Raw genomic sequence first — 23,515 nt, forward strand, 5'->3', positions numbered from 1 at the left:
CTGAGAGAGAGAGAGAGAGAGAGAGAGAGAGAGAGAGAGAGAGAGAGAGAGACTGAGAGACGGAGAGAAAGAGCGACAGAGAGGGAGACAGAGAGAAGACGAGATTCCCTACGGATATGCTAATTCACAGGCAAGAACACCAACAAGCACCGGTTCACAGGAATTGTCGGCCGCCACGCGGCGATTCTGTCTTGTGTAAACCGGTGATAAACAGTACCTGCCGACGGAGGGATGCTTCGTCAAAGAGCTCATCTTCGTCCCCGTCTAAAGTTGCGGAATCGGGGTCGGGATGCAGCGCAGCCATGTCGCTCATGACTGTGAACAGCCGTTGCAGGCAACTGCAGTAGTGCACCCATACAATCAATAGCATCCATCATCGGAACTTCCACGATTAGTATCAAAATGCACTACTATGCGGCGTCACACATCCTCTAACTACCTTACCTGGGGTCATCTGGCACGAATTTCAGCTCGACCATTGCGTCATCATCTGCACACTCTTCCGCCTCTTCAGGCATACAGGCAGAGTCTGAGGTCGAGCTGCTGACAGGATTCCCATTAGACAGGTCTGCTAGAGCTTCCCCTTTTATCTGGCAGTACAGACATGGCCTATCACACGCCTCTGCAAGGAACACAGGCACAAAGTCATATGCAAAGTGTCCCTCCACGAAAACCTTTCTACCACGGTGCCAAATATATCGGGCATCTGAAGTACACGGGTTTGCCGTAAAATTGGGAATTTACGCACGGGGGTCAGTTGAAAGTGCGTGTAGTACGATGCTGACGTAGTTTAGGGCGAAACTGGCACCGACGTCGGAGAGCCAGGCAACGCGCTGAGAAGTAATGAATAGTTCGCCACGGCCTGAAATTCATACATATTCCACATAAATCCACCTTCGCAGTTCGTACGACCTCGCATCACGTGGCTCCGTTCAAATTGCAACTGGCATGGTTTTGAAGCAAACAGTCTCCGGCAGGAATCTGTGAAGTCCGGCTGGTAACTCACCAGCGTCCTTTCCGCTAATGAATATTGACGCGTGGGGAACCCGGAATCCGATCGTTTCATTGTCCTGCAATTCTAAGTCCCCGGATGCAGTCCGGTGGGGAAGACGCGCAGTCATTGTCCTCCTCGTGCGTGTAGTTGGGAACTACAAATATTCAGATTGCTTCTGTTGACAAATGGAAATAAAACCACTTGATAATCGAATCAGGTCACCGCAACCCCTAGCTCCCCGTTGACGTTTCACGCATGCACGATAAGCGAAAACGTCAGGCACCGGATCCGGTCGCTGCCCTCTGTAGGGAGCGTAAACACACCTAACGGACGGACCAACAGTGGCTCATAGTTAAGACAGCTAGAAACAACAATTTTTCCGCATGTAGAGACGGGGTTGATACAAATTGGGCGGTTTGCCTGCGCATGCAGGGCTGTAGCGATGGCTTGCCTGTACCTCTTTTCCTGGATAATCGTCTGTTTCATTGCTTCTTGTGGGAATCATTTGGTGTGTTTAAACTGATATGTGCGTATGCTTTTTCATTCTTTCAAGCGCCAGAGGGTAGCCCCCATCGTGCCCCTGCAGTCGTCAGTTGAGACTTTTTTGTATTCATCTGCCTAAACTGGAAGTGTATGGCTACTTCTTGCCTCCGTTGGGCAGGGACTTCTTCTGTATAGCGTGGAAATGTATTTCTGACACTTTACAGACATCGGCTGACTCTTAGCTCGCTGTGCAAAATCGTTGAAGAGTTGGCACCGCCTGTGCCTTTGTCCGCAGAACGTTGTGCTTTCTTAGAATTGCAACATAGTAACTCCATCCGTCAAGGCCCGTCTGGCCTCATTTCTTTGGGGGCAGACGGCAACTTCCACTTACTCACACTATGGATGCCGGGGATATCCTGTCAGTGCTGGCGCCATGGGGAGTAGATTTTACAACCGAAGGTCTGGCGGCATTAAGACAATCAGGCGTTTGCAGCCCAACAGATGTTAGGGATTATGTTTTGTCTGCCGACCTGAGGCGTCTTCACTTGGCCCCACATCCCGCCGACTTGAATAACTTCAGCGCACTCCACAGCAAGTCCATGCAGGCTCCTCCGGAGGTAGCGGCATGGGCTGCTCAGAATGCTCCTTCAACGAATGTTGGATCTCCGATCTGCAATTACACGCTCAAGAAGCCATTGCTCTGCATGGTTTTATCCTTCCAAGACGTGCGGCTGCCTACAAAGGACGTCGAGGAGGACTTTTCTGACGGTGCACAGGGCATCAAGGGGAATCAGCGGCGGACGCTTCTCCTGAGGCTGACAGATGGTCGTGGTGTATCATTTAAAGCTGTGGAGCTTGGATTTTGTCAGCAGCTTGATTCAGTACCCCTATTGCCGGGCGTCAAATTGCTGCTTCTGCCAGGGCTGATAATGTACCGTGGAATGGCTTTGCTCACTCCCCAAAACGTAAAGAACCTTGCAGGAGGGGCAAAACAGCTGCGGGAAGCTTTTAACCTCAAAGAGGACATACAAGGACGCCGGAAGTTCGTTCAATATATCCTGAAAGAGCACAGTGAGCTCCACGAACGGATAAAAGCGGATAAGGCGGACACTGGCCCTCCAAAGTTCGTTCCTTTCTCCTTTTCTGCAAAAGTTCAGCATGTAGAGCTTAGTGAAAATGCAAGTAAGGCACTGCAGCCTCAAGCACAAGCTCTACCGCGGGATGAACTCAAGCGCGAGGCAGTGTCGCCGACAGACTTGCCGCAGGAAGCGTCTGCGGAACAGCAGCCCCGTTCGCTGTTGATAAAGCCAGATGCTGCAGATCTGAAGTGTGACCGGCTGAGGCAACTCGGAAAAGTAGATCCTAACAGCTTGGGTGCTGGCAAGGTCATCACTGAGAAAAAAAGAGGAAGGGGCGGCAGCGGCAGACGCGGACGGCGCGAGCGCGATGAAGATCTTACAGATTATCTTAAGCCTTCTGGGGGGCCAGTGACTTGTAGTCTGTTTGACTTGATTAGGGTTGATGCAGAGCAATCAAATAGCACTGCTGCAACTGCTCTTCTGTGTGCCAGCGAGCAGTACGTTAATACTAACAATTCTAATGAAACTGCCGCTCCTCAGCTTCCTCCAGTCAAGGGGAGTCAGATGAACGCAGAAGCTCGACCTGGGATCAGATGTGCTGCGGAATCCCCAGGTGGCTCTTCAGTAATGCCACATTCCGGAGGGCGCTCTCGAGGAGGGGTCTCTCCGATCCGAAGGGGTCGCGGAGGTGGGAGAGGCAGAGGCAGAGGCGGGGGGAGGGGAAGGGGCTCTAGATAGCCAGTTACTTTGGGGGCGGTGAACTTTGACGTTGACAGTCCAGTGCTGTGTTTTGATCCAGTGTCCGAGTTAGTTTTTCTTGGCACCAGCTACACATCACATGCCCAAGCCACGTCACAGTTTTCAGACCCCAAAAGTGGCTGCCGATCCCAATGGCTATCAGGGCTCCTGCGGTAGCAAGCCGAGCAAGCGAGAGCCCTCTGATTGCCGTGTATGGGATTCTGCTACACAACCTTTCCTGTGCAGCCTCACTTTGGGCCTTCTAGTTGTGCTAAATGGAATACTAACGGTGGAGTGAACGGAGGGTACCTTCGCAAACAAGGAGGGAAGAATGAAGCGTTCTTTGCTTATAATTCCTGGAAAATTGCCTGGAAAATTGCTCTTAGTGGGAGGCATCACACGTAGAGGCTTCACCGTTTGGTGCTTTGCATGAGAGTTGGTGCAAAAGGTAAGAACAGTTTGGCAGCGCAGTCTCTGGGGGAACGCAGGTACGGTGATTTATAACTGGAGTGTGGTTGTGTATTCTTTCGTGCTCGGAGCGGAGGATTAACCATGCAGTTTACGTTGCAGTAAGAACCCGGTTCGGAGCCAGTAGTTCACAGAGTCTAGGCCTACTCTCGGCTGCAAACTAGCTGCATGCCTCGAGTTAAATGTTCGGCACAGTCGATTCATTGTAGTTGCTCCTGCACACTAAATACGAGCAAGGATGCGTGCTTCCATTGCCTGGGAAGGCTCGCTATGAGCGATTTCACCAGGCTGCTTGCTAGTTATAAACGTCACTTTGAGCTGATTGTGTCGTTGCTCTTGGTGCATCGTAGCATCAACGGCTGGAAACGTCTGGCTTTAACTCCAGACAAACTCGCGATTGCGTGAGCGCGGTCGCCTACATCATGCAGGCCCAGGCAGTCTCGGAAATGTACTTACTCAGGGTTATTGGGCGCATTTGGCTGACACGTTTGGCGGCTGTGTACCTCGAACACTCGCTAAGATTGAAATGGGTTGGCGGTTGCATGACATGATGCTCTCTGCCGCAAGTCTTCTGACTACGGAGTGGCTCGGTGATAGTTGCTCTTCTGGAGTCTGTTTAGTTCTACTCCGTTTCCTCTTTGGAGCAGGAAAGTCAGTTCAACGAGCAGCTGCCAGGGATCAGGGAAGTCCAGTGGCATGGCGGTATAGTGCGACCATTCCGCAAAGCAGCAGATATCCATCAATTCGCAGATATGTATCGGATTCTACAATAGGTGGAGTATTATGTCAGCAACAGATGATGCTGAAATGCGAAATTTGCTTAGTTTGGTGTCCAGTCACTGCTGGCCAGTGCTGACTAACGCCACATTTCAGAAGGCATGAAGTCGCCGTCGTATCCACAGTGCTACTGAAGCGGGCCTCACTTCAATGCTGCCCAAATTTAAGTGCATGGCATCGGATGATCGGAGCAAAAGAGCCTTTGGTGGAGCATAAGGTGCACACGCCTTCCCGCAAGAGCGCCTTGTGTGCTGGTGGGTGAATAAACAAGTGAGAGCATGAGCCGCACGCCATGAGTGTTGCAGGAAGTTGTAGTGCACCCGTTGCCACTGAGGAGGCAACAAATATTTCTTGTTCTGCCTCCGCTTGAGGCAGTCGAAGCAGCCTTATGGTGCGGGAGCCAGACGTGCCCTCTAGGTAATTGTTCATGCGCCTCAAAACTTTTTCGGGGGGTTGCTGAAGCAAGATATCTGGATTTAACGCAGGAGGTTTGAATTCTAGAGGGCCAAAGGAACACTTCTTGGTGTAGGGTGCTGCTGCACGTATATGCAGCAGGCCCTTCCTGGCGGCCGCCAGGAAAAGCTTTTCTGAAACTGTCTCTTTAGCCGGTGGCGGCGAAACATCCCCAAAGCTTTTCTCTGCCGGTCCTGGAATGCCGCACATGGAGAACTCAATTGCTGTAATTGGTGCGAATGTACCGAACTCCAGCATAATCGGGTTTCCGCAACTTCCGCAGCTCAAGTCAGCACCTAGTGGCACGGCTTCAGATGTCAATAGAGGCACAATATTCCCGCATAAGCCACAGGCAGCCCCCCTCAAGGCTCCACAAGCATCAGGAATATTGTTGTCGGTCACGTGAGACACTTGGGTTGCCTTCACCTTCAACTCCAGCTCTTCTCTCTCCCGATGTTCAGGGCCTTTCAGCGCAAGTCGCCGCAGTTCCTTGCAGGCTGCGACAGCTGTCTGCACGCATACGAAGCAGATGAAACGATTCCAGAATACAAGTATATGAAAATGTGCGGGTTCTTCTTGTGGTACTCTTGTGCCTCTGTTGTGATAGGTCTGAAAGGAAGGCTCCATGACAGTGGGAGTTTGCTGCCGTGAGTCCATAGAAGATAACATAATCCTCCAAGCGGAGGCACGATTCCCGCGTGAGCTCAAACCTGAAAGTCGCTCAGTTGGAGTGCCGCATCTATCATCAGACGCAAGACGAGGTGTGATCGAATGCCCTTTACTCGCCGACTGACGCGGATTCCACAAGAGCGCAGGTGCGTCTGCACTTCATCCGCTTCAAGCGCAACCTGAGCATCATCCCACCATGGCGGCAGCCGCCAATTCGGCAAAGCCCCCAAACTGGTTCCTGATGGGTTGACATGCAACTGTGGTTCCTTATTTCCTTGGAAAGTAGGTCCGCTGTTTGCCATTGCTGTAGCAAGGTTGAGATGAAGCGCCTGCCCCAAAGGCGCCAGTGCATGTGACCACAGGAATGTGCATCCCCTGAGGATTGCATGGGGTGGCATCTCAGCCTTCGGCGGCACAGATGATGCCTGGCGCACCAATACGAAGTATACGCCGTATATCTCAGAGAGTCGCCGAAAGTAGCAAACGAGAAACCGATAGACACACACCGGTACCTTCCTTATGGCATTTTTACTCAGTGATTGGTGATCGTTGACTGCTTTGTTGCAGGCACTCGCAGCTGTTGCGTGGCTTCTTTCCCTCTCAGCTGAAGTTGCCAAATTAGCGAAGGCCCGCGCAATGGCCCAGCTCCTCGCGGCAGCCTGGGCATACAATTTCTGCGAGATTGCGCTTTCGAGTAGCGCCATCTCCGTCCTTAAAGATAGATCTTCCCTGCCCGCCCGCCGGAAGGCACTAATAGCTAATTCGGGCTGATCGTGTAGGAGGAGCTCGTGACCCCACGTTACATTCACGTGGTGCAGGATTTCGGGGGCCTGCAGCACCCCGTTTGGATAATCCCATAAAAGGGCGCAAAACAGTAACTGGGTAGCTAGGCGTGTTAGGCAGTTCCCTATAAACTACATGAATCCGGGAGTATGCGTTTCTGGGCTCCTGCGGGCAGCAGCTTGTGCTCAATTTTGTGGGTCGCCTGCAGGATGAGTCGTACTCACTTGTTCCGCTCTGGAAAGGGCTTCTTCCCACCGTCCAGCACGCATGAGTACATTTATTAGTCCCTCTTTGTCTCCAAGGACCAGCAAGGCCTCCTTGGCAAAGGTGACCTGGCCACGTTTTTCAAAAGCACGAGCAGCACAGCGTAGAGCTGCCGCAGTTTCACAATCTTCGAATGTTTTGTCCCCCCCTTCAAGCAGTTGCTGGTGCAACTGCACGTTATTTGGTCCATAGTTCTGGCCTGAAGGTGCTACTCCGGGAGCTCTACAGCTTCTCATGAGTTCGACCAGGGTGTGGGTCTCCCCGATCTTTTCAAGGAGTTGGCAGGCTCGGTTCAGTTGGCCCGTAGTGGCATAAAGGGCTGCAGCTTCGGTGTATTCCTGTCCTAGGTCTGGCTTCTCCTGTTTTCCCTGCGAACAACTGCGGCTGTATTTGACAGATGTTACGAACCCGTATTCTGGAAATCGCCTTTACATGCAGGGGCGCAGGGGTGAAGTCAAGCAGACAACCGTGCAACAGAAGTCTTTACGGCACCTGCTCTGGTGAGGCTGTGGGCCCTTTTTCGCTCCGCTTTTCGTTGCGTTCTAGCTCTTCTTCCTCCTTCAAAGACTGCTTTTCAACAGCTTTCATGGGCTCCTCTGAGGTTAAGGCAAACGTCTGATCCTGCTCAGCGACCTCGGCCCAACGCCTTGCTTCCGTCCATCTGAAGCTCGGCCAGTCACATCAAGCTTAGGGATAGCCACCGCAGTTCAGTAGGTATGAAAAGCCGAGCAATGTGCCTCACTGAAAATGACTTCGTATTGGGTGCATACCTCCGCAAGTCAGCGAACATCTCAGAAGCCCGTTGAGGCATTCCGGCAGCGACCCACTCATCTGCTGCGGCTGTAAAGTCCCCGACATACGCGTAAGCATAGGCTTTGCAAACATGCCGGTGCTTATCTGGGTTCAAGTCCAACAGGTTTAGCTCTAATTGCATCTGGTTCAACATAGATATAGCCCTGAAGTTCTTTTGATGTTGAAACGATTTGCGCGAAAGGTGGAGGTCGCCTCTCTGCAAGCATTCGAGCGCCAGTTGCTTCCACTCGTCGCGAGTTGCCCCTAGGCATGCAAGCGAATAAGCTTTTTCAAGCTTGCCGTCTTCCTTCAGCCGTTTTATGGACACTGTGTGATTAACTTTTAGCCTCAGCATTTCGCGACAATGCAGGCAAAATGCGTACGATTCCAGAAACCCAACTACGATGCCTTGACAAAACTGTTGCTGAGGAGCCAAGGATCCTACGCAGATATGTATGGCGCATTTCAGCACAGGGAGGGGCAGGATGCTCTCAAATTCGTCGGGTAGCCAACGGTCATACCTGCATTGCTTTGCTATAGCAAAGAACCCAGCGGCATTCTTTCGTCAGCTTACCTGCCTTTATAAAAAGAGTCCTGGTGCCGGTAACCGCTAATAAGTCGTCCATCGATGCATGCCAAGCGACAGAAGTACACTCTTGCTGGGAATATGACCGGCACTTACTGGGCAGGTTGTAAATATTAAGTTCCTTCTCCTCGTCTATGATTGCAAGGCTATTGCGTTCGGCTGAGACGTCCATGCATACGATGCCAATGCGATGCTGCAAAAGAGGCACTGGCAGCTCCTGATGTACGTATACGTAGAGTGCCTCTCCATTTCTAAGACCAACCAACAACGCCTCTGCCCCAGGTGGGCCTCCAAGCACTCTAATGTAACGAACGGAAGCCCGTAGCGTCCACTGTCTCTGTGCTTTCCCTGAAGGAATGAGGCCATGCACTCAGGAGTCAATTCTCCCTAATGCATTTAGGTGCACACCAAAAGACGGAAAGTCAAGAAAAACATAATTAATAAGCATTGAAGGTGGCTACCGCCTTCACGTTTGAACGCAACACCAAGCGGGAAAACCTGTAGTGAATGAGACTTCCGTTGTGTCGAGACAAGCATCTTCCTGCCTGCAGGGGTGTTGTGCTATACCTTCAAATTCGTGAAGCTTGAGAGTGTTGCCTCTGCACAGTACAACGGCACTTGCGGTCAAAAGCATCAGCGAACACTCAAATGATCCCGTGAGGCGGCGGACTTCACGGTACTGCAAAGAGCCAGAATCCTCCGAAAAGACCTCTGCTATTATAAGACACTCCCTAAGCTGGACAGCAAGCAAAAGTTTATAGACTGCTATCTTGTAAACAAGCTCGTCAAACCTGCACATAACTCCCAAATACAGAAAGAAGCACCTATGACACTCGCTGTGGAGTGCCATCCTTTACTGGCCTTCTCTGCTGTACGCCAAATCCTCCAAATACATTCTTGAAAAGGAGTTTATCTCTATGCTTGCAGTTTATTCATTCATGTTGGTTCGTAATGGCAAACATGATGGCAACCGGATTTTACTTTGTGAGTGCTTTGTGGACGCGAAACAACATGCACTCATAAATATCCAATACGCAGCGCGGATACATTCCATGTGAGAAAAGAGTTGTCGCTTTCCGTACTGAATGGTGGTCGTCATGTCGGTGAGTAGGTTGCGAACAGCAACCTCGCAAAGGGCTGTTCGCCGAGCATACATTTCACGATAAAGACCGTGAACTACAGGTAACCTTAGCTGAGCTATCCCCAGGTCTCCCTGCCTCGTGGTGAAGGCAATCCTCGGGCCAGAAGGAAGAAAGCAACATGCTGTCACCTCTGGCGTCTCAGCTGAAACTTGCAGAGGCTGCAGGCATATGCCCATATAACTCCACAAAGAAAGGCCGCCGTCCACGCCAACCAAAAGAAAGTACTCGCCTGCGTTAGGCATCCGCAAACGTGACATGGTACAAAGCATATATTATCTTTTGCATGTAGGTGATTACAGATTTAACCTGAAGCCACCTTTCGCCGTTTACATTTACAGGTGTGTATCATCAACCTCTGGAGTCGGGCATGGATGACGCCTTGCTCTGCCATGCGTTTCTCACGAGATACGCCAATTGCTTATTCGGATGCATACAGATACGTAGTGTGCAGGCAAAATCCACCATGATAAAGTTACGTGAACAATATAACAACGGAAAGGTGAAACCTGCGCATCTTCACCTGAATAAGCTAACTGTTAGGGAAACTAGAGGGAGCGTAAAGCGCACCTTTAGGATCAAACTCGACGTGGAGGGGGTCGTACACAAGTTGTGTGGACCGTAATGCGGTTTCCGCATCAGCATCGAGCACCCACACTCTCGGCTCGAAAGTGCAGGCCACGAGAGTTCTGCCCCGACATGCTGCCTTTCCAGAAGTGTTTGGTCGCCACGCTAACGCCCACACGGGGGCATCCAACTGGTGCTCCCATAACTTCGAACCATCGCTGTCACTTACCACAAGAAATCCGTTATACTGACCTGCCGTACATTCAATAGTCTGATGTCCAGCATTACTTTTGGGATACAATTTTAGACTAGAACATTCAACAGCTACAAGCCAACCATGGATATTCGCTGCTCAGTAGAGGCATAGGTGCCCTCCTAACCGATTGAGCATATCGCTTTATTCATTGCTTACCTGCAGCAAGATGTTGACCATCGTCATCCCACGAAAGTACGCACGTGCGGGGGCCTACTTTGATTCGGTCGCCTTGCTGAAGGTTAGAGGAACCCTGGCTGGATTTGAGGTCACTATTGGCGCCGGCCAACCCCAAACTGACAGCAATCGCGTTGCTGAGACTACTGGAAGCTTTGCCTGAATTCCTGTTGCTGCTACTGGCGCAATGACTCATCCCCCACGACTTAGAGCCAATGAAGCCTGACCTACTCCCCTGACAATTAACTTCCTCCTCAGCTAATCCGCTACAACCATCGGCATTCCACAAGCTGAGTTCTTCTGTCGTGCCACTGGCGAGAATCAGCGTTCGAGGGTTGAATGCAAGCGCCTGAACACTTCCCGAATGCGTGAATTGCCTTAAGATATCTCCTGTTGGAGACCACAGTATGACTTTCCTGTCGGCTCCTCCTAAAGATGCATGAGGGTCAAGGGAAAGAAAAGCACACTGAACCACAGAGTAGCGGTCAGCATTTTTGGATATGGCTGGACATATCAGAGTAGTCGGAAATTTAACTGGCAGCAATATGCGTGCACGGGGAAAGATATATCCAAGCAGTCCAAGAATTGACTTGTGGTTTTCCAAAGGCTGCTGTGGGTTTCAGACGAAATATGCAAGAACAGGTGTGGCTGTCCTAACCTGAAGCGAATTGTTTTCCATTGGAAGCGTAAGCGATGACGTTCACATTACCCTTGTGGCCAGCAAGTGTCTGCAGCGTGTCTCCCGACTCAGCGTCAACGAGAAGCACGCAGAGCCCTACCCCTAACACAAGGCGAGAGCCGTCAGGGCTGCACGCGACACTCCACAGCGTAACACCCGCATCTTCTCCTCTAGCGGCTCGCTGCCGCCAAACGAGACTTCCCTCCATCACTACGCGAGAGGAGGAGCAGGCAGACGGGATTCTGAGCAGCCTGGGTTGGCTTCCGTGGGAATATAAACATCAGTGGTTGTTTCTGTTTGCGGGAATGTAAAGCGAGAAAATGGCCACTGTCTTGAAGTGACCGTCCTCGAGCCTGCACGACCGCTTCTTTCAACAAGTAAGCGGTTGTGCATGAACCGACGCATCAGCGGAGTAAATCTAGCTCGAATATATCCTTAAGGTGTCATCTGCCGCTTGCTTTCTGGCACGACTGATCTCCTGTTTCCTGCAAAATGAGTTCTAATTGTACCTGAGCCAACCGCTCAGGGGATGGATAGGTTGATCGACTAGCGACCGAAGTACACTTTGCTGACTAAGCTAGTAATAATTCTCTAAAAACAGTCTTATTCAAGCTGCGCTCATGCACCATTCGTGTACCAAACGAGGCATCGTCCAAATCTTCGAACACCACTTGCTGTAGTGTAGCCCCCTTCACCAGCTGTTAGGTGGAAACACTTCGTGGCAAAGAGTCCATTCCGCTCCCAAACTAGCAAGCAACGTCAATAACAACGATTGCTGCATACAAATCCGCGTATAAGGGGTATTGCTGACGGCTTGTTATAGTTACGGCTACTGGCTATTTTCTATGGATTTCACCCCCAGTTGCTTGAGGCATCTTCTCCAAGTACGTCATGGGAACTAACTCGCTAAACCGGACACGCCCATATATGTGTGTGAGCACCATTGCTCACTCGACTTTTCGGAAGATTTGTTCGAAAGGTTTATTGCAGTAATCCACCGCGTCGCAAATACGTCTCTGTGCGTCGCCAAAAGGCTGCAAGCGACAGCCAGATAAGAAGCTCTTCTCGGCGACTTCACTAATGTTTCCCTTAACATTAGTGATTGGAATTACTTTTAAAAGATTGGTGAGCAGTGTCTTTGGCTCACAAAGGGTTACCCAGGGGCACCGGGGGTTGGCCGGTGCATGTGGCACTTGCGGGGCTGAGATATGGTCGGACTGACTGCATGGAACCAACCACTTTATTTGCGTTGTATTACCGAAAGTAGCCACAGGAAAACACAAGGAAAGTGACTGTTTGGGGAAGCCTTCGCTTTCAGATTTGCTTCTTGCTGTTGCGCTCGCCAAAGCGGCTTCAGCTGTCAGGCAGTATCTCGTTGTACCCGCCTTCACACTTCTTGGTGTGTAAGGGAGTATTTGTGCTTGCCACGTGTTCGTTGGAACTCCATGGACTCTAGTGTGAAGGTGTTGCAGTCCAGTGCTTACCAGCCTGAACGAAGCGCTGATCTTAGTTTGGGTTGGGCATTTTCACCACCTGCGTCCGTCCGCCCTGGCATTGCATAGCTGTATTGCAACCCGTGGTATGAGAAGCACTACAGTGGGATGTAGGAAGTTTCTATTCAGCTTTTGCCTTCGAGAGACTGCCCCTTGATTGATTGTCGGCGGCCATCCGACCGAGGTATGCTTTGGTTGAGGCAGTTCGCAAGTGCCATTTCGAAGGAAAGCCTGCAACAGAACCGCTGAGAACAAATTCAAGACGTTGTAACGAAGGCTTGGAGTTCTCAAGCAATGGCGGGGGAGAAGGTGCGCGTCAAATGGGTGGTGAACTGTGCAGGGGAGCCTGTGACATTCACCGGTAAGGAAACACCGCCTACACGTTTCCGTGCAAGGGCAGTTCACTTTATCACAGAAATGCACAGAGCTTTGAGCGGTCTGCGGTGTTTGAAAGAGACCGAAATACCGCTTGCACGGTACACTGGGAGGACTGGGGTGACGCGTCTCTGTGTCAAGTGGATGACTCTTCAGATTCCTTGTTGGATGCGAACTCAACAATCGGGGAGATCAAAAACATTGTTTTTGCACAAGAAATCGCGAGAGGTACCGACATCTTTCAAAGTGTTGCACACCGGAGGCTTCAGATGATTTCGTTTCGTTTCGCAGTGTACGGCGGTCCACTGTTCGTGGTCGATGCTGTAGGTTTCGTGCTGCTTTAGTGTTATATCGCAGGGCTCAGCGTGCGCGTGATCTTCTTGGGTCGGGAGTTGGCGGACAACGACACTCTGGATTCTAACCTGCGTGTGCCTGCACGGGCAGCTGCCGCCGGCGCCTGCGCGACTTCATCTCCACCGGATGCTGACAGTGTCACATTGGTCACGCTCCATGCTGTTCTTTCAAACCGTCCACCAAACGCTAGAGGCAGTGGACCGGGTGGCTGCAACAACACTGGTGGGTTGGGATCTCTGCCTGGCTTTGCCCCTTCAGCTACCAGCGTTGCGGCCGGTGCCGGTGGTACTGCTACAGCGGCTTGACTCCTTGGCAGCAACGCTTCAGTTGCCTGCACGCACACCTGCACTTGAGTGGGTAGTGCGGTTTGTAGTTGCTTACACGGGATACATGCGGAGCAGTATGATCGGGTTGCTGTCGCTTGGCCTTTTTGTAGGTGAAGATGATCAGGAAAATGGCGACTGGTCTGTTGTTGTTCTCGGGGTGACAGTGTTTGTCATCCTTTGCGTTTGCTGGTACCACCGCATTGCCTTCCCAGACGATTTCACCCCGTTCTCCTCTCTCTTGCTTGTCCTTTTCACCGCGTTTTTTGCGTTTACCATCCGTGGCGTCTTCGTCCGCCTTCTGAAGCTTGCCTATAGATGTCTGCGTCGTCTGTGGGGGGGCAATGACACCCCAGCCCAGTCACCTCGGCCAGATGCCTCTGCACCGGTACTTCAGGGAAATCCCAACTAAGCTGGTACCGAAGGGATGTTGACGGGGCAAGTGCTACTTGCTTGTATTGGAGTTGTGCGACGAGGCTGCGACTCCGAAAATTATACAACTTTCCGTTGCCGCGGAAGCGGGCAACCTTGCAAAGCTATGTGCTGCATGCTGTGTCATACGCATGCGCGGATGCATGTTACGGGAACTTCGTTGCCTAGAGCTTTATAGCTTGCCTTTTGTGGTGCCCTCCTGTTGGGGCCAAGCGGACAGTTGAGTGTTCAAATATGGGGCACTCTCACATACTTTGGTTTGCAGGAATGAAGGGTTTTGGGTTCTAAGTAGTGATGAGCCTAAGTAGTGATGAGCTAGGCCACAGCTAGTCTGAAGTGACAACTACAGCCATCGCAGGGGACGTGAATATTCGCAACTCGGGGGCATCTAGCGGATGAGGATTGACGGTTCCTTCACTCTAAAGTGTTGTTTACAGCCGTGTTGTAACTAGCAAGCCTAGGCTGTACTCGGCCGTCGCGCACCACAGTCGTAATCTGTCAGCAGGAATGGCGGGTAGCCCTAGCACGTACACGGAAGGCACCATGCATGCAATTGCGTGGTTTTGATGCTTCCTACTAACAACCCGAGCAGGTGCTGTAATGAGGAACTGCCACAGATGCCGAGCATCGAAAGAGCTCAACAGCTTTGAATAACAATCTTATATCGTCTGTAGCACAGAGCAAACGCACTCGTTCGCATTGCATACGGAGCTGCAGCGCTTGTGGCATCGGGTCTACGGCGCTCCCAAACTGTGGCATGTGTGGCGCTACCGGAACCCCACTACCAGCTTGCTGCTACATTATCTCTCGCTTTCCACTAGTTTACGGTAACTAGTGGGATGACCCTGAGGAAAACAACTAGCGGGCCTTTGGCTAGTCAGGCCACTGCCACCTGCATTTGCGCTTAAGTTCTTCAGTCCTTTATTCAGTCTCCTTCCGGTGGGGTCCGCAATGCGCCGAATGTTGAGGCGCGATTCGGGCCTCGGACGGCCCGGCCTCGATGCCTCTCCGACTGGTATTCGTTTCTGCAGAGGGAGGAGTACACCCGACAATAAATGGATCTGCAGACCAGTGTATCTTCATGTTTGGCTTCAAAGCCGCTGAACTGAGCTAGTGGCATCCCTTGCCCTCCACCACTGGCGCAAGCGATACACTAGGCAATATGTAGTGCTCTCGTCTGAACTGCAGCGTCGCACACCGCAATCTCCGTGCTGGCTCACTGAATTGCATTGACGAGGGCCAGGAACTCATCTAGACGAGTGTACTTTTCATCCGGGCTAAATACGTCCAGGGCTTCAACTGCCAGTGCCTCTGCCTCCTGTCTTGCAAGTGCATCTGCCGGGACAGGGCTTTGGGGGTTCTGATCCTGAATTGCCTCGAGGGATACCGCCGAAACGAATGGCGGACAACTTTCAATTGAACGGTCAACAACTCGCGAAGCAGCTTTGAGAACCTCTTCATGACTACGAATGTATTTGCACACAGCAGCACAACGATCACCTGTGAAATATGAGCAGTCTCATGCACTTCATCGAGTTCGCGCCGTGTACCGCACAGGAAATAATGTCTCGTGCTGGTATCTCTAACGTGACGACAACAAGTCTTAAGCATCCATGAAAGTCTCAGGTAGCCGGTATACTTCTAGGGGCCGCACCGTCTCTGTTCTTTGCGGTTCCTGTGGTAGAAATCCAGAAACATCCTCTTGGTTGCTTCATCTAATTTTGTCTGTGGGTCTGGGGTTGGCGGGTTCGCAGCCGATACAAAGTCATCTGATTGTCTCGAACAGGGGCCCAGTGGTTTGCAGTTGGGATGTGCAGCACACTGCAGACGACTTGAGGCAACAGCAGCAGAAGCATCCCTGCTAGGCAGTTCTAGCGGGAGGCGCGACCGAGCATCTTCAGGATCGATGCGATCTGGCAGCGAATGCGTCAGTAGCCTACTTTTAGTTCTCCGACATTTTGGGCTACTTACCCCTGAAGTCGTTTCAGAGCTCCGTCCCACACGATTTGGTGCATGCCACAAAGGAGCGGAAAAATAGCTATCTTTGAAAATCCATGGTGACAACGGTTCCAACGGCACGACGCCATTTGATGAATTACTGTCGCTGCTGGTAACCGGTCCACTGCCAATCGAATCGCAATCAGACTCCTCATAAGGCGACCCGTTAGAACTGACCACGGGTGATTGGGCCTCCCGGTAACCGGGCTCTCTCACCGCGCTGCCCACGCGGATGAGAAGGCCGCGTGTCGGGGTCCCCGGAGAAGGGCGCGCGCACTGGGAGCCCATTTCTGCGCCAATACGAAAACGCAAGCGGGCTAGTGCACAGGTGTTTCATGTCTGCGTTCGTCAGACTCCTTCCAGATGCAAACATCAGATTGGCTGCGGCAACGCACGCGCACACGCCCCATACAACCAAAGTTTCGGGCCTACCTCCCACATCTTACGCTTAACAGTGAATAAGGCTTCATATAGCAGCCACAAGTCAATGTTCCAATGTTGCGAAGTTCCTCTGCATAGGTGCTCCCACCGGCCGTGCTTTGGTGACCACGATCGACGACCAGGCACACCTTGTGCCAGCAGGGGAGTTGTTCTTGAGGATATATCAAAAAATGGATATAAAGGAAGTACGCGCAACAATAAAGTAGACAATTATGCTATTGAAAGGGTGGGGCACCAAGGTGCAGACCAATACAATCTCAGGGCCCTCCGGGGTCCCACAGGTCCGGAAGGCGTGAAAGCATGCTGTTGTGGGGATATTGCTTCTACATGCTGATCACTATACTATTCAGTTTCCTTATGTCTAGTATGAGGAAAGATTTAGCCCCCGCGAAACGGGATATTTATATGTGCGTGGACCAATGGTCACAGGGCGGGAGGCATTGTCCGGCAGAATAGCCAAACAACGAATTCGCCCTTGTACGGCCTCTACTATTCTTGTCTGTCCCTCGGTCTGTATTTGACCCTGGATTACTCAGTATATCAAGTGCATGCGTAGGGAGGAGGGTATTGCGCGCAATCAGTGGCATCTGACCCGTGTCCCATGTGCCTCTGCATTTTAATGAGTGCAATACTGGACCAATTACGGCAGCTCTAGAACATGTAAATGGTATTTGCCTCCATCATCCAGCCGACACTCCGTAGAGGAGCATGCAGCTGCCATTTAGTTGGACACTGCGAATTCGCCGCAGGAAGGCGCATCCGTCCCCAATCCGTATGGGAAGCGCAATCTAAGTGCTACTAATAATAGTTCATTTCACAAAGTCACAGCTGCCTTCGAGGCGCCAGTTTAAGTAACAGGAGAGAGCCTTGAAAGGCTTGCCTACGAAGTTCAAGACGATAGTGACCCTTGAGTAAAATAGAAGTAGCCCGTAGATAAGCTGCGTGTCCTGTCGTGGACAACATTCTACTCACGCACCAATGCTGCAGAGCGCTACCACACAGAGGTTGCTTGAAACATGTGTTCGTCAATGAGCCCTCCCACAACATAGGTTACACAACTATAATGCGCACAATAAAAGAAACCTGAGACTAATGTTCGTAACCGCTGCATGATGCGAAGGACCAACCGGGCCCCTCGGACATGCTGGCTTAGTTAGTATGTAGCAGCCCAGATGCTACTTCACTTATGACTTCCGCACGAGAAAACCGGAAATAAATACACACAGTGGCATGCGGCTAGACGTAGCCAACAACGACGTGCAGAAGCCAATGAATCTTACGGCTTACAGGAGGTAACAGCGGCCTCCACAAGTAGCACAGCTTCCACAGTCACAAATAGGCGAGGCTTACAAAAGTGCGGAAGCGCGAATGGGAAATGCGCGCAGCGACCTGGCGCGTTGCAGAAGGCTTGGCCTATCCCAAGGATATCCGAATCAGCGGCTCAAGACTCCTGGCCAGCTGCCAACACTGCACAATAACTATATTACTGCATAGAACGCAACATAGCCACTGCACACCGCGTACTTGATTGCCTTCTACACGGCAAACAACAGCCGCCCGCTTTGCGCGGTCAGCACCTAATAAACATGCCCTATCTTCAGGCACATCGCATGAATCCGTTTAGAGGTAAGGAGGCTCCCTTCCACACTGTACGGTGTTTTCAAGCGGGGCTTTGGGGATGGAGATGGGTAGCGCACTTGATGCGCACACACAATGCCCTGCGCGAGTGAAGTTTCCTGCCTCATCATCAATAAACTTACTGCACAGTAACCTGCTGTGCTCCTATTGCCTCCTCACGAGGGGAGACTGTACGTTTCCCGCGTCTGGAGTTGCCATTGCTGGTTGCCGTGCGGTGGCTTTCGGCCCACTCCTCGAAGTCCTGAGGAACGGATTTGCCTGTAGCCAACATGTGATCCTTGTACAGAGTCCAGCCGCCGTCCTCAGCCAGCACGGACAACAGCGGGCCCGGATGCTGACGGCGCCATGCGAGCCACTCTATGGTGGGCTGTCGGGATTGAATATACTCCGCGTAAGTTTCTGGAATAGTTTTGTGACCAGCGAATGCTGCACGGTAGAGCCGCCAACCTAGAGGGTCACTAAGAATCGTGTAACGAGGGCCAGGGTGAAGTTTCTTCCACGCTAGCCACTCCCGCAATGCCTTCTTGCGGGCCCCTATTGAATTCTGCCACTCCTCGAACTGCTCGCACGAGGAGCCGCTAATTGCCTGTTTCATCGCACTGTACAGTTTCCACCCCTCGGGGTCCTGCAGCACTTCCAGCATCGGCCCTCTGTTTTTCCTGCGCCACAAAGCCCAGTTCATTGTTGCTTCCTGGCGCCTCCTCTGGGGCGAATCCATCCACTCATCATAGGAGGCCGGCACATGGGAACCGGATGACTGCAGCTTCTTTACGTACAGTTCCCAGCCTTCTGGGTCCTTCAGCACTTCTGCGAGGGGCCCTGGATGACGCCTCCTCCATAACTTCCACGAATTTGTTTGGCTACTACGCAGCCGAGAGCTGGGCGTCCGTAGCCATTCCTCATAGGTGGCAGGAAACTCCTCACCCCGAACTTCAGCCAAAGCCCGCCTCAGAGCGAACACTTCAATCCGCCGAGGCGCACCCCAGCGGGCCGATGACCGCCAGGCAGCCTGAGCTCCCGCCAAAGACTCAGCCGCTCCTGGCTCCCACTCCTTGAATGTTGCTGGAAGATGCGTACCTATAGCTTCTACAAACGCCCGGAATAGCTTCCACCCCTCTTCCTCTGCGCTTAGCAACTGCATAAACGGCTGCTGCAACCGTTGCTCCCTCCACCGGACCCACTCCGTTGCCGCCACGATTACACGCTGCTCCGGCATCTGCAACCACTCCGCATATGTTGCGGGTATCTGCACACCTCTAGCGTGCATGAGGGCAGAATAAAGCTTCCAGCCTTCAGGATCTTTTAGCACGTTTACGGGGCTGCCGTGGTGCTCCTCACGCCAAGCCGACCATGCTTTTGATGCTGCCTCGAGAGCTCTGAAACCATCGTACGTCTCGGGGAGGGGGCGCCTGGGTTTGCTCATGGCAGCTCTGTACAGTTCCCAGCCCTCGGGATTCTGCAAAAGCTCATTGAGGTCAGTGGAATGCTGCCTCCCCAACCAAGACAGCCAGGCATCCATTGCCGCACTTTGTTGCTTACCTTTCTGTGGGCCGTTCCCAGTTGTTCTGTTCTTATTAGTTGCCATGGTGCCTCTTTTTGACTCGGATTCGCTGCTGCCAGACAGCTGTTTGTCCTTTTTTCCCGCATTTCGCTGCTGCTGCGGAAGCTGAAGCCACTCTTCGTAGCTTTCGGGCAGCTTTTCCTTACCCCCGGTCTTCTGCTGCTGCTGCTCGAGGTCACATCTGTACAACCGCCAGCCGCAAGGATCCGCCAGCACGCGGACTAAAGGGCCCGGGTGTTCGCGGCGCCACGCTTGCCAAGATGAATTTGTTCTCCTTTCCTTCCACTCCTCGTATGTTGGATCCGCTTGCTTTCCCGACGACTCCAGCATGTGTTTGTACAGCTGGTAGCCCGCAGGGTCCGCTAATACCTTCCGCAGAGCGCCTGGGTGTGCTCTCCTCCACGTCGTCCAGGCTTCCATTGCCATTGCTTTGATAGTGCTAGGGTCTCTGCACCATTCCTCATGAGTTTCTGGCAATTTTGTGTCTTGCGATGCGCGCTTCGCTTTGTATAGTGCCCATCCCTCTGGGTCCGCAAGGACTTCTGTAAGGGGACCTGGATGCTGGCGCCGCCACTGCACCCAGGCTTCATACGCCATGCTTCTTCTTTGGTCTTGATGCTGTAACCACTCTTCGTAAGTTGGAGGCACAGTAACACCCTTCTCCTGCTTCATCGCGTAGAAGAGTGCCCACCCTTCCGGGTCTGCCAGAACTTCCCTTAGAGGCTTGGGATGCGCTCGCTTCCATTCAACCCAACGCTGAGTACATTTCGTCACTTCAAGCCATTCTTCGTAGCTGTTGACGTCAGCTTTGGCAGTACCGTTGTGCTGCAGCATTTCCTTGTACAGGCGCCACGCTCCAGGGTTTTTCAGCGCCTCCTCCAGCGGCATTCGGTGTTTCGAACGCCACGCACGCCAAGCTCGCAGTGTGGCCAATGCCTGTTCGGACTTCCGTGGCCTGGATTCTGTCATCTTTGCTTCCCCTTCCATTCCAGCCGGTGGGCTTGTTTGCATTTATATCGCCTAGGGATCACTTGTCTGGGAGTACATGTACAGGACGAATACGCCACAAAGACCTCAAAGACGAATCGAAGCCTTGCAAAGAGAGAGAAGCAATCGTCAGTGCCTCCAACGGTACGGGCTTTAGCCTAATTATATTTCACCCATGTGCTAGTACTGGCCTACCACGCCCACGTGGCCGCGTGTAGGGTTAAGTGAAAGCGCCACTCAATAAGTGTCACAGATTCCGCCGAAGCTGTGTAAATTAGAGGCAGAAGTCTCGAGCTAGCTGCAAACGCACTTTATCGACGAAGAATCACTAAGAAGCCTGCGCGGTGGCGAGTGCACAGCATCCGGTCAGTGGCCGGGGCAGTGGAAGCGGCGAAACGCGGTAGACAGGGCAAATAAGTTGGATGTAGAATGGAGCACACTGTAAATTCACAGTACTCTTTCCTAAAAAAGAGTCATATATCCTTCGACGACCACCAGACACCTCAGCCAGGTAGCCGACAAAGATGCAATCAGTGGCCACGCTGCGCTGAGCGAAGCACTGAGGTTGGAAATGGAGAGACCCAGCTCCAACGGGACTAAAATTTTTGCTTAGTTAATAAACACAAATATTTGGATGACCTCGTGCCAATCACCTGACACTCTACGCTTGCTCACGGCTGTTGCGTTTGCCAGCTGGAACTGACACGCGGCCCTCGTCCGCGGGACGGTGGCAGTGTCCCCGCCCGCGGCAAACAGCGGCCAGTAGCATGCAGCAAGTGTGGAGCTGAGAACCATCTTTTATTGCATGGTTCGACCAGCTTAATGATTAAACAGCGTTTATGTGACATTCTCCTTCAACTTCAGCCTATCATCGTTGCAGCATCTTCACGCATCTGCTTGTTCGTTTGCATACCGTGGGGGCAGGATGGCTGCCCGGCTGCGAATGCGCAGAGGCCTATCCCTGTTCTGATCTTGGCAACTTATTCTAGTGGCAAATCAAGCCTGCACAAGGCAAAACTGTACATATGCCTAAAGGTCAAAGTAGCAGCAAAGAAGATGCGGCGGCTGCAGCTTGCTAGAGAGGTTACCCGTGCAGCTCCCTCTATAGCATTATAGCATAGTTAGCGATGTTGGCAAGTGGGCACAACAATCTTCTCCTGGCCACAATAGACAAGTATTAGGCATGCAAAAACCTCTCAACAGCTGTCTACAGTGTCAGCACATACAGCGACGGCATTGGTCGCGTTTTAATGTGGGGCTCTCCTGCAGGAAAGTGCATTGCACCATGGCAGGCTGCCTCCCCTCCCGCAGCTCCAGGTGCTTGAGTTGTTACGCTCATGACGCCTAGATACTGTGGGAAGTAGATCAACTGATTTTAAGGGACCCTCGTCTACAGTATGCTGAGCTTGTTCCTTGGATGTCACAGCAGTCAAACGATAAGATCCAGGACCCCCGTTACATGTGCTAATACGGCAGCTACCTCGATGCAGGCACGAATACCAAACCTCACCTCCACATCAGGGCCACCCGCTGCGTAGTCGTGAGTAGTACCAAATGGGCTTCAAAGTATCCATACAAAAATGATTCTGTTCGAACTCTCCCAAGAACTTCGTCATGTCTCAGCACAAAAAGGTTTGATCAGGACCTGCCCTCTGTCGGGAGTCCACCGACTTTCTTGAGTCACGTAAAGTTGAACCGAACGCAATTGCTGCTTCCCATCCAAACTAAAATATTCTTACGGCAAACACTTTTGATGAGGGCTCCGTTTTCGCCGACCACCCACATGATGGGTCGCCGGGTTTTAGGGGCACTGGAGTAGTTCAACGCCTCTCCAGGCCTTTATTTTCCTGTCAAACAAACCAAAGAAGAACTACAGTTGTTATTAGAAAGGGAAGCAACAATGATAGCTGAGTCTACGCAAGGGCACTGATTTTTCCGGAGCGCATCTAGAATATGGAAGTTTTCCATCACGCGCTGCGATGTAGGTCCATTCATCGGTCCGCGCGGGAAAAGCCTTTGGCAGAGTTGACCACGATTGAGCAGGTGAAGAAATTGTAGAGCGTAATATCACAAGAAACCAATCACTGGTGAACACAAATCAACAGTATTTATGGTTCGTTGCAGGGCTGTTGCCGGGAGAACGGCAACGGGAAACCTCCTGGGCAGCGAAGTGAACACTAATTGGTGGGCATCTCAACACCGCACAGATGCATCGAGAAGCATCACAGAAATGCAAAACGGCCTACTGGCATCCCTGGCAAGGAAGGAAGGGGGCCGGACTGGAAACAGCCCGATAGAACCAATGAGTGTTGGGGTAGTCCCATACCGAGAGGAGAAAAAGACGAAAACAGGTAAAACGTCACGAGATGGGAAAGCCAACACTCAGGTGGATGGGAGGAAGTATCGAGTGGCGCACCTGCTGCTTTGGCAACAAAAAAAGCCTAAACAGTGGAGCACATGGACAAGAAAGACTTCGCGAAGCGCCGCCAGGCAATTGAACAGGGAAATTCCTGGCTCTCCACTGAATGTCTGGCTCAGTAATGGGGCCACCATAGACACCCGCCGCATTCTAAGGCCCATCCGAGTTAAGTGTATGTGTTTATCCGGGTGGACGGCAGTTGCTAGTTTCATTTAACACAGGACAAGACAAGAAGTGCCCCTGATGTGCCACGACGAGAGCTGATCTTCCGGTTCATCCCTTGGCGCAATGTCTGCTGCTAAACTTGGCGGATGGTAGCCATGTGAATCGGCAATCGTATGGGGGCAAATTGCGAGAGCAATAAATGGGTAATATTGCCACAGCAGGCGGCGTTTTTACGTTGTACCGGTTCACCATGACAGGCTCCTTTGCATGCCGTTGATGGCGCAGTGGGTTGCGTACAAGCGCGTTGCGGGTGAAGCTGCGCTTGCCTGACGACATCATTAAGATGCACGTGACGGGACGACGTGAAGGTATGCACGTTCGAGAGCTCTCAACCCCGTTTGCATCTTCCACGGTTGGTGGAGTGCAAG

The 23,515-nt window shown here is 52.0% G+C and overlaps 6 protein-coding genes across 6 annotated transcripts; 2 read left to right on the top strand and 4 right to left on the bottom strand.

Moving 5' to 3' along the window:
- Positions 1-217: 217 nt before the first annotated feature.
- On the bottom strand, positions 218-1,121 carry EMWEY_00015490 (chloride channel, nucleotide-sensitive, 1A, putative; the record flags this gene model as incomplete). Its single annotated transcript, XM_013479577.1, has 4 exons — positions 218-338; positions 445-622; positions 809-862; positions 1,007-1,121. Coding segments are annotated over 4 exons (468 nt in total), but the record flags the coding sequence as incomplete, so codon positions are not given.
- Positions 1,122-1,875: 754 nt separating this feature from the next.
- On the top strand, positions 1,876-3,294 carry EMWEY_00015500 (hypothetical protein, conserved; the record flags this gene model as incomplete). The annotated part of the gene is made up of 1 exon (XM_013479578.1): positions 1,876-3,294. One exon carries the CDS (start codon positions 1,876-1,878, stop codon positions 3,292-3,294), a length of 1,419 nt encoding a protein of 472 aa, XP_013335032.1.
- Positions 3,295-4,686: 1,392 nt separating this feature from the next.
- EMWEY_00015510 (WD-repeat protein, putative) lies at positions 4,687-11,109 on the bottom strand (the record flags this gene model as incomplete). The annotated part of the gene is made up of 10 exons (XM_013479579.1): positions 4,687-5,502; positions 5,703-6,491; positions 6,669-7,134; positions 7,479-7,941; positions 8,183-8,434; positions 8,654-8,877; positions 9,169-9,457; positions 9,796-10,044; positions 10,205-10,651; positions 10,881-11,109. The coding sequence occupies 10 exons, from the start codon at positions 11,107-11,109 to the stop codon at positions 4,687-4,689; spliced, it is 4,224 nt and encodes a 1,407-aa protein (XP_013335033.1).
- Positions 11,110-12,688: 1,579 nt separating this feature from the next.
- On the top strand, positions 12,689-13,858 carry EMWEY_00015520 (hypothetical protein, conserved; the record flags this gene model as incomplete). Its single annotated transcript, XM_013479580.1, has 4 exons — positions 12,689-12,755; positions 12,926-12,997; positions 13,127-13,408; positions 13,560-13,858. The coding sequence occupies 4 exons, from the start codon at positions 12,689-12,691 to the stop codon at positions 13,856-13,858; spliced, it is 720 nt and encodes a 239-aa protein (XP_013335034.1).
- Positions 13,859-14,803: 945 nt separating this feature from the next.
- Positions 14,804-16,317, bottom strand: EMWEY_00015530 (hypothetical protein, conserved; the record flags this gene model as incomplete). The annotated part of the gene is made up of 5 exons (XM_013479581.1): positions 14,804-14,903; positions 15,099-15,341; positions 15,533-15,699; positions 15,850-16,166; positions 16,272-16,317. 5 exons carry the CDS (start codon positions 16,315-16,317, stop codon positions 14,804-14,806), a joined length of 873 nt encoding a protein of 290 aa, XP_013335035.1.
- A 1,756-nt stretch (positions 16,318-18,073) lies between these two features.
- EMWEY_00015540 (p97 protein, putative) lies at positions 18,074-20,485 on the bottom strand (the record flags this gene model as incomplete). Its single annotated transcript, XM_013479582.1, has 1 exon — positions 18,074-20,485. One exon carries the CDS (start codon positions 20,483-20,485, stop codon positions 18,074-18,076), a length of 2,412 nt encoding a protein of 803 aa, XP_013335036.1.
- Between the last annotated feature and the right edge of the window lie 3,030 nt (positions 20,486-23,515).

Source organism: Eimeria maxima, genomic scaffold, assembly GCF_000499605.1.
Source record: "Eimeria maxima Weybridge genomic scaffold, Emw_scaff123, whole genome shotgun sequence".
In the NCBI taxonomy this organism is placed as follows: Eukaryota; Apicomplexa; class Conoidasida; order Eucoccidiorida; family Eimeriidae; genus Eimeria; species Eimeria maxima.